Below are 15353 nucleotides of genomic sequence, written 5' to 3' on the forward strand. Positions count from 1 at the left end.
GTCCCAGCGCTGGTCTCGGAGTAAAGCAGTTTATGTGCGAGCCATGCTGAGATAGCCCTGGCCATGCGGCGCTGTCTCAGCCACGCCGACTTTGGCCAAGCAGTCCTGGCTCCATGGTGTGCCGTGGTGCGGGGCCAGTCTCAGTGGCACGGCCTGGAGGCAGCACAAATCCCAGCCAAGCAGCGCCAACCCGGCTGCGCAGGCCGTGCGAGCCTGGCCTGGCTAGGCCCGGCCCGTTACTGCTTCAGAGGCAGGAAGCCAAGAGAGCTTCCCCACTCCAGCCCATCCTTTAATGCGCTTTCATAGGGGCATATCCAGCTCTTCTAAGTGGTTTAACCGGGTGTCAATCTGCAAAACTCGCCTGCTGATTGGTTAAGGGGGTGCCAATCTTCCAAACTAGCCAGTTGATTGGCTCTGGCAGGTGCCCACAGGGAACCACCCCCCAGCTGAAAACGAGACTTGGTTAAACCAGGACAGGATCCTGCCTCCCCTTCCACTCCAGGCCCTAGCCCTGACTGCCAGCCAGGGTATCTCTTTGTGGAGTCATGGCTTTGTTACAGATATTCCCAATGGACTGACAATTGTCCATTAACAACTAAAATGAAATTCTCTGGTAATTTCCTACTAACACAGGTTTAGTCCTACAATTTTAAATAAATTCAATTAAACATCCCAGCTGTGAATAATTCAATTTTAAATAAATTCTCTGAAGGGAACAGGGTCTATAGAACAGGATTGTCTGCTTATGCCTTACTGGAAGCATTTCTTTCAACAAAATAAATTATTCTTTCGTTAAAGCATAAAACTGCTGAAATCTGGTGCTCCCTGCCCTGCAGTAACCCAAACCTCCCTGTATCTTTCCTGAGCAGAGAGCTGCCATGTGCACGGGGAAGTGTTCAAAGTGCATTGGGATCACTCTCTTCCCACTGGCAGTATGTGCCATTGTCTCCAACATTCTCCTGTACTTCCCCAATGGACAAGTACTGCAGCTCAGCGAGATAACTGATTTGGTTTGGTTTTTCCACGGCATTCTGGGAGCTGGGATACTGGTAAGAGATTAATGTTTTTTGTGAGTTTTGTTCAGTTTTGTTTTACATTTGGGGCCAAGAAAATCTCTGTTAAAAAAAAGGTTGTAAAAATGGGTTTTACGTAAATATGTGAACAGGTTAATTGAGAAGCTGGGTATGTAACTGAGAAAATGCGTTTAAGGCAAAAAAAGTGCCTAGTCAAAGAAATACAAAACATTCCTGAAATAAATACCAGGACTCCAAGTTAGGAAGAGGTACTAGGCCTGGCTGCTCACTGTAGAGAAGAGTTACATGAGTGTTCATCCTCCAAGAGTGGAAGCAAAGCTGAGGTCAGCTGGAGAAGATGAGTTTTCCCTATTGTCTGCACCCCCACATTACTTCTTCAACTGATTTTATGTACACACAATTCTCAAAAACGTTATGGAGAAAGCTGAAACCTATTTCAGCAGGTGTTAGTTTGAGACCTAGCTAACACTTGACAAATGTGGAGCTGTAAATGGCTTAATAAGCGGAATGCCTCCTGTTCCCACACTCCCACCCCCCTTCTTTTGGGTTGGATCTGGTTTGAATGTGCTCTTCTATAACTAGTTCTCCATTCTAGGCCTCAGGAAAGATCACTTTTATGTGAGTATCCATGTCTAGAAGGGAACATGTTGGATAATACTTATCTTTCCAGTTCATCAGAAAGCCTGCTCCCTTTGTGCTCTTTCAATTATCTACCCAAATGCAGTAAAAAAAATATGAGCAAGTAACATACATATGACCATTACTGGGCAGATGGCAAACTGTCACAGAGCTGGCCAAGAAATGAATGCATCTTTAAGAATAATTAACTTAGAAAAAAGTAAATTTCATGCACAGTCAGCCTATGATGCAGCTGCTGCTTAAGTCTATGGAAAGCCTGCAGTGGATCTGGTTCATGCTCATATTTCCCAAAGCAGAAGCATAAGGTCATTCAATAAACTGTTCTCCACCAGCAGCTTGTCTGCTTCTTCTTGTGGCTACCACTTGAGCCTATTACTCATGCTGAGCTTGAACATAAGCGTGAGTTTGCGGAAGGAAGAAGTGCAACTACATGAGAGACCTTGTGGAAAATTCGTATCACTGCAAGCCCAGGAGTCATTGGCATTCAATGAAAGGAAAGGAAGGATGTTAGACATGAGAGCGTCATCAGCTCCTTGAAAACGTGCCTTCTTTTAAGGCTTCCACACAGACTTGCCTGTGGCCAGCACTACATACATCAAAAATGAGAACAGCTAGTCAGAGGAGAGGAAAAATTTGCATTGACCTTCAAAACACAGCATTAGGAGTAATTATTGATCCACAAACAATGCTGCTGAGTGTACACATTTTCCAGAAAACAGCATGAGAAATGCCCACAGGTAAGGGGAAAGAAAGCTTTATCATCAGCTCCATCTTCCAGGTGCTGGAAGCATGGGAAAATGAAGATTGGCTTTTCAATGTCCTAAGGAGTTAAAACAAGAGACAGGATGTCCCATGACTGGAGTCTGGTCTATATCCTGACACTACAGTGAGGAAAGATGAAGCTGCAATACATTCCCCCATGCACCTGGACTCCTCCCAAAGGAAACTGAGGCAAGTCATGCCAACAGGTTGCCTGATCTTAGAGAATCTCCCCACAACTAGGACACAGCCTCCACCATGGGAGAAACTTCAGAACAGCCTGGCTTAGCTCTGTGAGCCAGTAAACCTCTCTTTACCTGAGAACTTCATCTGTAGACTGATACAAGATCGTCAGCACACCCTTTGGCTGAGTAGCCAGCTCTACCCTTTCCTCCTCTGCTGAATTTCTAATGGAAATTATATAACATGAAAACATCTCAATTTCCTTATTTCAAATATTTAGGATGTAAAGAGAGTAAGACTGGCACTGTATGTCACAGTAACGCCTTTCCTCATAGAAAGCCTGTGTGCAACAGAAGGAAATGCCTGACTGAGTCATGGCTCACACACAGCTCTTGTTTTACTGACAACAGCCAAACCCAGCAAATTCTCATTCCCATGTCAAAAGGCAGGTGTTTATAATCAGGCACTGTATAAAAAGAGAGCTGCCAAGAAAACCCTTCATCCTGAGCCAGGCTAATAGATGATACAAATGTGTTTGCTACTTAGATGGGAAACCTCGAAAGAAAAATGACAGCCCTGGAGGAAAAGGAGTGTTGGTGTGATGGGTAGAGGTATTAGCTCTCCTTCTGAGTGCCTGACAATAGAATACTGTGGCTGAGGCTGCCTTGGAGACCATTTGTGATTATTTAAGAGCAGACTTCTTTGCAGGAAGAGGAACACCTTTTTAACCTCAGCGCTCTACTGCTGCAGGCTTCCAGATGTGGTCCAGCCACCACTGTAGGTGCTGTAGGTTGCCTCTAGGGTGTGTATAAAAGGCAACAGAGAATAAATCCTCTGGAAAATATTTAGGAGCCTACAAATCTAAGCAAGTTTCATAACAATGTCCCACACTGTTCAACAGAGATATTCACACTATGCACATAAATTCCATGGGCTCTGTTCATCATGGACATTCTGCTCTTCCTGCCCTACATGAGAAAAAATCTTGCCAGCACCTAGCCAGGCCATTTTTACAGTTTTTGATTTATTGACTGATTGATTAGGGTTCTCCTTCTTTCATTAACTTTATGGTAACCATATCCTACTTTTTAAAATACGCCTTTACATGTGCTGCTCTTTGAGATGCTTTAACCAGCTGTGGTGTGCAGAGCCAAGGCAGTGGGAGTGTGCTGGTTGCACAGCCAGACCCACGCAAGCTTTCTTGCCCTCTGGCTACCAAATTAAAGGCAACTTTTCCCAACTCCTAACAGTGTCTGTAAGGCAGCATTATATCTCAAGTTACTGACTGCATTGTATTGGTCCAGCTCCATCTGATAATTACCATGGTGAAAGCTGATGTGAGCTGGAAGTTTTCCATTGACTGAAGTCCATCTTGTAGGTTTTCCAGAAATTTAGCACAAACCACACACCCCCCTCCCCAAACCAAAGTCATATCTGTTTCAGGAAGCTCAAGTCTGATTTCCTAATTATAATCCAGAGCAGAATGCTCAGGAGGTTTACACTGACCATAACCCTTAGTCCACCTATGTATCTTTTCTTGGCAGAAATTCAGTTTTCTCAAAACTGACACATTTTTTTCCAAACAAAAAACCCCAACAATACTGTGCTGAATCTTTTTATACCCTGAAAAAAAAGCCATATAGCTTCAGCAATCAGAATTGATGTAGCAGCAATTTTCCAGACAGTTCTAGCTGTAATCCCACACTTATTTCTGGGTAACTCTTCAGCAGCACCAACATCCAAGCAGGTGTAACTCCCAGAGAAGAGACAGAAGGTGACTTACATTTGAGGAACATGATGCCCAAGCTCTTAGAATTTAAAAACCACCCCAGCAGAGGTTCTGCACACCAATTCAGCCTGTGCTTTTCTTACAGGTTATTTTGCCGGCATTCATGATGCTGGGAGCAGGTGGAGCAGGATGTTGCGCTAACAGATGTGGGGTAAGTGGATATTTGTGTGTTGAAATGGCACTGCAGAGTTTGTGCAATAGCTCTTTAAATGGCTGCTCAGCAGGTGGAAATGTGCAGTGACAAACCATCACACCACTGTCAGCAGCCATGTCAGGGAAACGGAGAAGAGGAGCTTGATCTGCAGCGTCCCTGGGCTGGGGCTGAGGGCTCAGTTAGCCAACAAGAACGTTATGATGCAGCTGCTGATAGGAGGGAAATCAGCCAGGGCCAGTGCTGGAGCCCTCAGGCACAACGCTGAGGGCAAAGGGGACTACATTCCATAATGTAAAACATGGCTCCAGCTCCCCCTGCTCAAGGCAATCATAAAGACTGAGACAGTTGCCAGTTCCTCCTGCTTCCACAGAGTCCTGTTTCCTCTATACCCTTCCATGGCAATCTGCTTTTCCACAGATTCATCCCTGCTTTTCTCTGTAGGGATACACACATCCCCCATTTGCACGTCCATGCCAAACACGTGAGATGCTGCATCTGGCACTGAGGAGCCAGCACTGCTTTCTTCAGTTCTGACCAGTAGTTCACACGTGCCCAAATATTATGCATGTGAAATGTGAAAATGCAATTTAGGCTCTCTGACATCTAAAGAAAGGCCAGAGAGATGTTTTGCTTGATAATTAAGAATATTATAAAGCAACATATTATAAAGGCATCTCCATTCATCCTCAAGCCCTGGGCACAGACTTCTGTGTAGCTATCATTATTGGCAAGAATAAACTGACTTAAATTTTTTTTTTGAGTCTGCATCCTTCCCAGAAGCAGCCTGGAATGAGAGATTCCATGCAATAAAGCATGTCTCTTCTGTACTCTTCAATTGATATTTAGTCTGATCCATGAGAAAACCTGTGCCTCTTTAAAACATTTTACTTAAATTAATTCATGATTCATAATACCAAAACAGCATTCTTTATTAGAATGTCACACATTAGCAAGCACATCCCAAGGGACATGCCATTACATTGATTTTACCAAATGTCACATGCACAGACAGGATGCTGGCAATGGCCAAGCAGGCCACTTGCAGAGCTGGGGTGAGATCCTAGGCACCCTGCAAACAGTGCCTGAGCCAGCTGCTTTGCTTGACTTTGAGTGATGTAGAAAGCAGTGATGAAATACAGCCACTGTAGTGGTTCTTATGCTCACTGAATCTGGTAAGTCACAAGGGGAAATCCAGCTGAATTGGGCTGAGTTCACACAGCATCTCAGGTGCCCCTCCTCCATCCTTCATCCCAGCCCTAAATATTACAGAGCCAAGAGTCAAACTTCCCCAGGCTGGCTGGCTTCACTCCCCAGCCCAAGAACACAGGTGGTAGCACAGTGTCATCCAGCAGCCCACATCCACAGACCCACCACGATCCTCCATTCTCCCCCTCCTCTTTCACTGTCTGAGCCATTCCTGGCAGCAGTACATCAATGCCAGATACCCCATCTGCACCTTCCCATCACTGATTGGTTACCTACAAGCTGTTCTCCTCTTCTTTTTTTGCTGTTATGGAGGAATAAAATAGATATTAAGAAAGTAATTTGATCATGCACTGTGATATTTTGTAGAATCAGAAAAATCACAGAATCATTAAGGCTGGAAAAAAACTCCAAGTTCATCAAGTCCAACCTTCAAATGAATACCACCATGCCCACTAAACCATATCACAGAGTGGCTGATGGCCAAGTGATGAAGCTACCCAAACCAAACTGGACAACAGGCTCGGTGAGGACAGTCTATCTATGAAAATGCTGTATTTTTGGGCACACACCCCTCTGGAGTCATACACCTCTGTGAGGTGGAAAGGGTGAAGCTCTATTCTCTACGTTTTAAACAGTCTGTGGCAAAGAAGGGATGAGATGAGGACATGAGCGAAGAGTGAGTGGCTATGAACAACACTAAAAACAAGTTTACCCTGCACAGCTCCTGGGGAAGAGTGATTTCCAAACATTGAGAAAGAAGTCAGTGTTGCAGGGAGATCTGAAGGCTGATGGTCTGTTTCTTCAAGGGAAAAAACTTCAGGCAAAATGTGCTTTGTGGAGAGTGGAAGAAAATGCACAGACATCCAGAGCAGGGGTGCTCAGATGTCCTGACTATAAGGGCTGTATATGCAGGCAGGGTAGGTATGGTGTGAGGCCCTGGAGAGCAGAGGCCTCCTGGGATTGCTTCAAAAATCCACAATATCAGCAACCTCTCAAAGTGCCAGAGCTCCTTGGGAGGTAGGTCTGGATGGACCTGCTAAGGGTTTCTCACCTACTGGCAGAGAAACAGCCCTCATGGAACTACTCAGGAGCCTTTCTAATCCAAAGGCAAATTTGGGCACCTTTCTGCTTTGGAGATCTTAGGTATAAAATGATAAATTACACTTGAATACTCCAAATTGCAGAATTGCTTGTCATAGTAAAAAACGGGGGAAAAGGTTAAAGAATTATTACTGATCAGAATTATTGTTCAATCAAAACATAACATTTTGCTCAGGGCAGGAACTCTGTTCTATTTTATTTTGCGCAATTCCTGGTTTAATAGTTTCAGACTTCATCAAAGCCTTTACACACTGCCAAAGTATCTTCACAGTAATAAAAATAGCATGTTTCTCATACTTTTTATTCACTTCAGTGTGTTTTCCAGTTCACAGTGATTACATGCTGCATTAAGTTTTTCATTAATCAACTTTAAATTATTACTTACAAACGTACATCAATAGCTTCTTGTCCTTGCGTTAGGGAGTAATGAATTTGGAAAGTAATAGATTTAGAAAGCTTCAGTGTCTTGCAGCTTAGCACGTACACATCTGAAATCATCCACTGCACTGACGTGATGAGGAAAAAGACCCACCCAAAATACAGCTTCTCTCATTGCATCAGCAAACATATACTCCAGTATTTCTAAGTCTTCCTTAAGAGTTACTAGTAGAACAAGAATAGCCATAGCAGCTTTCCAGACAAACTTAAGCAAAGATATCCAGATAACTAGACAGAATAACATTTTCATAAAAACAAACAAACAAAACAAAACAAACAAACAAACAAACAAAAACCACACCAAAAAAACACTTCCAGACAAAGAAACAGAGAAGAAAGAAATGCGTATGGAGCAGGGTATTAAAGAGCAGCACAAGCTGGGACAGGAAGAACTTGGTAACTTCACCAAAGCAGCTGATACAAACATTCGAAGAATGAATTCTAAGTCTTCATCAGCTCACTAGGGACAATTCCATTAAACGATTGAATAAAGGAGGGAAAATCAGCAAAAATGGTCATCAAAACTTTTTCAGGAGTACAGAACAGGTCAAAATAATAGGAAACAAATTTCAACACACTCAAGTGTCCCAGCACAGGCCTCCTGTTGCAATAAAGGACACAAATGAGGAAATGAAATATTTCAATGAGAAGTACAACTAGGGAAAATGTTGAAAGTTTGAGATGATGAAATGGTTAATAAAATTCTTGGATTTTCACAGGTTATGAGGCAAGCCTCCAGAAAAGTCTCCAGATCAGTAGATAAAATGGGGAAATGCCCCTGCTTGTCTAGAAAATGCTGAGGAGAGCCAATCTAACAGCTGCAGCAACTTCAGACTCCTCTTTCAGTTACAAGTAAAGTCTCTGTCTAGATGATCTTGTATGCAGTAAGGGAAATAGTTGGGATGAGGCTATCATGCAGTCAACAGATTCCAAATGAGACAATCATGTGACAGAACAGAGTCATCACAGATAGCACTGACAAGCGCTACTAGTAGTAACTGCTATCATAAAACATAGAAATACCAAAAGACCATTTGACTTTTTCTCCATAATTATCTGTGGGATGCCCTGTACTGCTATGCTGTACTAAAATGAATTGTTAACATAATTAAGATCCTTCAACCAAGAAGCAGAATGCACAGTTGATGTAAATGAGAAAACAAGTGGGGAGAAGTGATTCAGAATAGGTAGGAGTTTCAAAGAGAGTATCAGTCACTCACCTTCACCACAAGGCATGGTTGGTGATCTTATTGTGAGAGACAGTGCATCAGCTACAACCCAGACACTGTTTAGGTCCAGGACAACAGACTAAATTACCTACATTTTGCTGACAGCGGAGCTCTGCTAAGAAGCAATTCAGCCAACATGCAGATAAAGATTAAGGAAAGAGTATCCAGCTTTGCAAGAAAAGACTGTGTTGTTAATCAGTAAAGATTAAATAAATCCCTTGAGAAATCCCAGCAACTTTTAACTCAAGGATTGCTTTAGAGGCAAAACAATACACAAAATTAGCCAATTCACACATCAGCATCGTGCAAGGTTCTACAGAAAGCAGCTGGCTGGCAAGCTGGAAACTGCATTCACCAGCTTGAATGTGTTCAGACAGTGAAGCCTTTTCAAGGCTTTGTCAAAAAACTCCAACGTGGATGGTGGCTATTTCCATTTGACTGTGTAGTGGTCTGTGGAACAACTGGGACTAGGAGAAGGCTTCTACCTGCATTGTGGGGTGGTGGATTTCACCTGGTATTTGCTGGCAACGGGGAATTATGAGACTTGAGATATTTGGCTTCAATCCTGAGTCATGGATGAGAGTATTTTGTATGTGCTTCCTTGGTCATGCCATTACCCTGACTTTAAGGCAGGCCTGCTGCCTTCTCCCTGCTCCAGGTCTTCCCCTGGCTCTATCAGTCTGCTGCAGAATTTCTTCCCCCATTTGGCAGAGTTGTGAACAAGCACAGTGATTCTTAACAAGACTATTGATAAGCCTGTCCCAGCTGCACCACCAGTAGCACCCTCCTGGGATTTTTGTTTTTTATAGACAAACAGCAACTGGATACATCCCATTCATTACCTGAAAACTACCCCAGAACGGAGTGAAGGTAACATTTCTGTGGGAGTGGCCAATGTAATACCTGAGTGCATTACATACAATTTGAAGTCACTGTTGGTTTGTTGCCACATGCAGCACAATTAGATTTCTCAACATGAGAAGTGGTAATCACATGTCATAGTGTTGCAAAATGAAGGAAAGCAGCAAAAAGAAAGGCTTTTTTCATTCCATCAATTAGCAAAAACAATTAATGTATATTTGGTTGCTTTCATACGTGGTTAAGTAGTTGCTTGCTTTTTTCTGTTGGTGTGAGGGCCAAGAAAGGTAAAGAGTTGGAAATGCCAAGGCACATGATACAGAACAGATCAATCCAGGACTGGCCTCATACTGGCTTTTGAAAGAAAACTCACCAGATTTTTCATAATTGACAGCTGAAGGGTAAAACTCAATAAGTGCTTTAACATCTAGGACAGCTACAACAGTCAGAAAAAGTCAACTATTTTTTATTCCCACAAATTAGGCAGCAGTAGTATTTTCAGCATAAAGTAAAAAACAAGAAAGAGAATTCTTTCTCATTCACTGTGAGTTCTCCATGCTACTCAAACCTCTGTGCACACTATGTTGAAGTTCTTTTCCCTTTCAGATGCTGCTGTCAGTGATCCTGTCTGTGATGGGATTCGCAGGAGGAGCATATTGTGTGGTCATCTCTTTGTTGGGGCTGATTGGGGGTCCTCTGTGTGACACAGGTGATGGAGAATACCTCTACCCTTTCAGGAATGACACTCTGGAGTGAGTATGGCTTACAGACTCCTCCAATTTTGCTTTCCCTGATCCATCCTGTATCTTTTTAAAGTGAACTTGGATTTTTACAAAATGAACTGATGGTTCACCCTGTCTACACCTAAACTCACACTTCTCTGAGTAGCATGTTCCAGCTGGTCATTTATTTGACCAAAGAATCATCCTTGGGCAAATTGCCTGAGTTTCATCTGCTGTGCTTGCCACAAGCCCCTTGTGCCATTTGCACCACGCTTTCAAAATCCCATGAGCTGTGACTCCCACTGGAGTCAAAAGGAAATGTTCGCTTACTTTCACATTAATCTGTTAAATTATCAAGAATTCAGCCTGCTATACCTACTTCTGAAAGGCAAAGCAAAAATCTCTGAATCTTTAAAGTCAACCTTGATGGCTATTTTCTTCAAATCAGAGCTAGAGATAAGGAATGGACTGGGCTGAGATACCACAGCAGGAATGGAGAATGTGGAGACACATTTTAAAACCATTATGGACCTTTCTCTTTAGTTATTAACATAATTTTGCCATACAACAAAGAGGAGATTCTTGTGCATGCAGCAAAGTACAGATGCGGCTCTCTTCCCTAATTATCAATTGCATCTTTGCAAAGGTAATTCTGGGGAGGATCACCAGCTTTGACCAATTATAGCACCATCTGAGACTCACTTTGCACATTCAAGTTCAGAAAATGAAATGCCAGAAAACAAAGAAAGCATTCTCAAGTTTTTACTTTCTAATACCTAATATTTTCCTCTATCACAGAGAGAATTATTTGTTTAACCAGACAACATGGACTATTTGCAAACAACCTGAAAACATCATCCTTTGGAATATCGTCCTGTTCTCTATTCTCCTGGTCATTGGTGTGATTGAAACTATTCTTTGTTTCATTCAAGTCATCAATGGACTCACTGGCTTCATATGTGGCACATGTATGAGGAGAAGAAAGGTTGGTATGCAGTAAAAGGGTGCTTTATGTTCTTTCCAGTTTTATTTTTCAGGCTCTGGTAATGGTACATGAGCTGAGAGACCTGCACAGTCCCTGGACGAGCTCCTCAGGGCAGTACAGATGCATTTGCACAGGCTCTTTCTGTCTGTCACATCATAGTCAGGGATAACCTGGTCCTCAGATTTTTCTAAACAGCAGTATGACATATTGACATACTCATTGCATGGTTCTGTTGCTATTTAAGAAGCCTTCTTGATAAAGTGTAATGACCCTCCCTAGCATACGTGAGAGACAAAAAGCAGAGATGTTTTAAATTGGTCAAACATAGTAATGTTGTTATTTTACAGAATGGAAGAATACATCTTCCATATTTCATTTATCACTATTGCTTCCTTTTAATTGTTTCTTTTCATTGTACAAGATGTTTGCAGTAAGTCAGATACCCCCTAAAATATTAATTAATTATCTTTCATTCATTGCCTTTCAGACAAATATTTCTGGAATGTGAATGACCTACAAGGAATGCCAAGACAAGCCCCAAAATGCTGATTCACATACAATAAGGATAGTGCACTGTGCTGTTTTATTTATGGGGGGACGACAAAAAAAAAAACAATGTTCAGGTGTTTTACAGGGCAAAATTATTTTTTATTAAGAAGTCAGGGTGGAAAAGGGCTAGATCATTTCAGTCTGAGACTCCACATTTTCATCTCTCTAAACATACCTACTAAACCTCAGGAACTGGCAAAAACATTAATCTGTCTGGCCCTTACTGCTGTACTTGTGTATAAAGCACAAGACAAAAGATAAAAGATCACCACTTGCCCTCTCATGTGTGTGGGAAATGGAGCTGTTGTTAATTTATCAGCTGCATGAAGCGGGCGCTCTCTGGCTGATGTAAATAATGTCCTGTGCTCCCCAAATCTCACCATGAGCTCACCTGTCTGTTCCTATTAATTTTCGAATGGGGCACTCAGAGATTTGCATGAGGATGAGCAGAGAGTGTATTGAGCAGTGTTTGAGACACTGCAGAGGAAACTGAAGAACATGGGTTTCAGCCTCTTTCTGCCATCCTGGAGCCAGATCCCCTTGCCAAAACTCAGGGCACTTCTAAATCAGTTCTTCAGGAGCATCTGAGAATTGTGGCAGCCTTAGAGGAAAATTAGGGTCACCACAGTAGGGTTTGCAACAAGACTTTAGAAATGTCTGGTTTAACAAAAGGGTGAAGAACCTCACCACCAATTTTGCCTTCATGAAACTGCCTATGAATTTCACTAACTTCCACACAGGTCTGTATGGCTGCCCTAGAATAGAGCACATGGATCAAGGAATTAACTCACCAAAGATAAACAAAGATATATGTAGTAATTATTTGCAGCTTAGTAATAAATAGAAGATATAATCTGAAGGCAGTAAATTGCATCAGCTTTAGTTTTTTAGCAACAGCAATAGCAATCAAGAACTGCATAATTCCCTATCATCACTGAAGAGCAAACTCTTGATCTTGAGCTAATGTCCATGACTGGGAAGTTTCAGGAAACTCATCATTCCAGTGACTTCCTTTCACGAAACAACACTTCCTCAAAGGTTAATTCTTGGACATGAACTGTCAGCCAAACCGTGAAATAATCTTTACCCAACCCAAATGCATATAGGCAGCTATGAAAACCTGAATATATTTAAAGCACTTGGAGCCTATTTTTCCTGATTTCTGTTTTCTCAAAGTTGTTTGTATTTCTGCACTGTAGCATGGGAGCAAGCTCTTTAAATACACTTATTGCAGACATATGTGGCTGCTTGTGCTGTCCTTTAATGCAACATGCAAAATGCTTCATATTCTCCTTTATATAAAATGGAGATGAAAAGGCCAATTGCCTATTTGAGGAGCATATGCACCTTGGAGCATAGTTTCACCCCCAGAAGGAGAAAAATTAACCTGTAAAATTTAAATGCAACTTCTGTAAAGAAGAAAGCATAAGACTTGTTGAAGTTTGCAATCCATCACTAGGTGCATCCAAACTTGCCAGGTGGCTCAAAAAGCTCATGTTCTTTGCCAGCAGTGAAGCATGGACGGTGCAACCATAGCAGACAGCAAACCAGGAAAAGAGTTAAAGAGGCAGTGGGAAGAAAGGATATTTGCAGGTAGTCAGCTGGAGAGAGGCTCCTTCATCAGCACAGGGCCTCTGTGAACTCTTCATGGTCCCTTAATACCCACCCTTCCTCATCCCTTAGTTTTGACTCCCTGACTCTCATCTCTGGGATAAAGCCAACTTTGGCTGTGGTAGCACCAGGAGAGGAAGAGATAGCCGCTGGCACACCTCCAGCACAAAAAAATAAGTGCCCTGTGCTGCTGCCATCTGCTTGTTCCAGGCTGTCCTGCCCTGGGGATGTCTGTGTACTCCTGGAAACACCCTCTGTCCTGCAAATTGTGTGACCACTGGCCTCACTGATATATGTAAATATTAAATATTGCTATTCTGAACTTATTTTCTGGCTTGATTTGTGTGGTCTGAAGGGCTTGTGAGCTCAAACTACCTCCACTAGGAAGATAAATGGAATAACAGATAAAGCAGAGTTAAATAATCTGACTTGAATCACCATGAGGAAGCTTCTTCTAAGGTAGGCATCAAGATACACAGGCCATGGGGAGAGGCAGCCTTCCCCCAGTCCACACTGAAAGAGATGCCTAAGGCAAGTGGGAGGCATTGCCTTTCTAAAAAAGGTTCAGTTGTCCACCATGGACAGGAACTTCTGGTGCCTTTTGAAGTGCAGCAAAGAACCCAGGCACAGATGTCCAGAGATCCAAGAGTCCAATCTGGCGATAACAACATGAAGGTGTGGCTGACTGAAGAAAACAGCTGTCTCTTGCAAACACAAGGATGCTAAAAATTCATTCAGTGAAAATACATAAAGGTGACTAAAATTAGATTAAATTACTTCAGATCATGCTTTTTTGGATCCCCCAAATCACCTTTTACATGAGTCAAAGCCTGTGCTCTCAGAAGTGACACCAGAGCCTTCTCTAGGAGCCAGCCAGCACATTGCAACAGGGGCAGCTCCTCATGACAAGCACTGCAAGGAGACTTGTGAACCCAAGCTCTTCTGGTGGGCAAGGCTTCAAATGAAAATGTCTGCATAATACTAAATATAATAAAAACCTTGATTTGAACAGGGAGTTGACTTGACTGAAGATATGCTTCAGAATTAGGATTACTACAGATTTTAAATTATTGGTTTGGGTTTGTTTTTTTTTTTTTTAAATGGAAACAATTTTTTCAGGGAAATCTCATAGCAAAGGAAAAGAGCAATTTTGTCCTTAAATTTTGTCCTTTGATTTTTGTATTGTATACATGAAGAACTTAGTAAAACTAAAAAACGTATTCTTCTATATCTAACTTTTCTCTATATTTGTAGTCTATCTATCTATCTATCTATCTATCTATCTATCTATCTTTTTTCTGTATCTATCAACTTTAAATAATTAATAATCAAAAACTACCCAGACATAAATACAAAAGTATTTGTGTAATTTTGATATTAATTCACTGTGCAATCACACTACACAGGCTCTGATTGAAGGACTTAAATATGTTGGGTTTGCATCAAATTATCCCTCTCTGTCATGCCTTTGAAACTCATGCAGGAGATCAGCCACTTGCAATTCGGACTAACTTGGGATAAGAATAAAATTTTAGACCAAGGACATAATCTGAAAAATGTAAATGTTTGGAGACCAACAGCCCCATGTTTCAGCTGTCAGGATCAAGGACACAATCCAAATACCTGGGCTGGACTGGACACTGCAGACTAGTTCATACCCTCTCATTTCAAGAGGAACTGTCAGCTCATTTTGATGCAAATGGCTTGGGTGCCTCAGGCCTCGGAACTCGATGTTCTCGATTTTTTTGGCTTGCAGAGCAAAGTAAACCAGTGACAGGCTGATCCTTGCAGACCTCAGAGTGCCATGGCCTCTGCTCTACTGCCCGAGTCCCAGTCCTGTGCCTCTGCTCCCAGGTGAACTCTTCTGTGCAAACAAACTTAAAAAATCCCAAAGGGAATTTAAAAACCCCAAACCTTTCCAGACTCTCAGAGTGCCTTATTTCATCTCCTACAGAGCACCAGCTCTTTGGGCTCGGTCCTTTCCAGAGGAGTGACAGCCACCCTTCAGAAATGCCCTTCCCTGTAGGACCTCTCTCACGTGGAAGCACCCCTTTTGTCCTGAGCCCATGGGCCACAGAGAGCCATCTAAAGCCCAT

The 15353-nt window shown here is 42.3% G+C and overlaps 1 protein-coding gene across 2 annotated transcripts; it reads left to right on the forward strand.

Annotated features, from left to right (window-relative positions):
* The first annotated feature begins 337 nt into the window (after positions 1 to 337).
* LOC135294362 (transmembrane 4 L6 family member 1-like) lies at positions 338 to 14328 on the forward strand. Of its 2 annotated transcripts, none has more exons than XM_064409506.1 (6): positions 338 to 613; positions 870 to 1049; positions 4490 to 4555; positions 9997 to 10142; positions 10911 to 11097; positions 11585 to 14328. In XM_064409506.1, the coding sequence occupies exons 2-6, from the start codon at positions 879 to 881 to the stop codon at positions 11603 to 11605; spliced, it is 591 nt and encodes a 196-aa protein (XP_064265576.1). In that variant the 5' UTR covers positions 338 to 613; positions 870 to 878; the 3' UTR covers positions 11606 to 14328. The 2 variants fall into 2 exon arrangements, with proteins under 2 accessions (XP_064265576.1, XP_064265577.1); XM_064409507.1 differs by having other exon boundaries at positions 338 to 527.
* The last annotated feature ends 1025 nt before the right edge of the window (positions 14329 to 15353 follow it).

The sequence above is a fragment of the Passer domesticus genome, chromosome 2, assembly GCF_036417665.1.
Source record: "Passer domesticus isolate bPasDom1 chromosome 2, bPasDom1.hap1, whole genome shotgun sequence".
Taxonomy (NCBI): Eukaryota; Metazoa; Chordata; class Aves; order Passeriformes; family Passeridae; genus Passer; species Passer domesticus.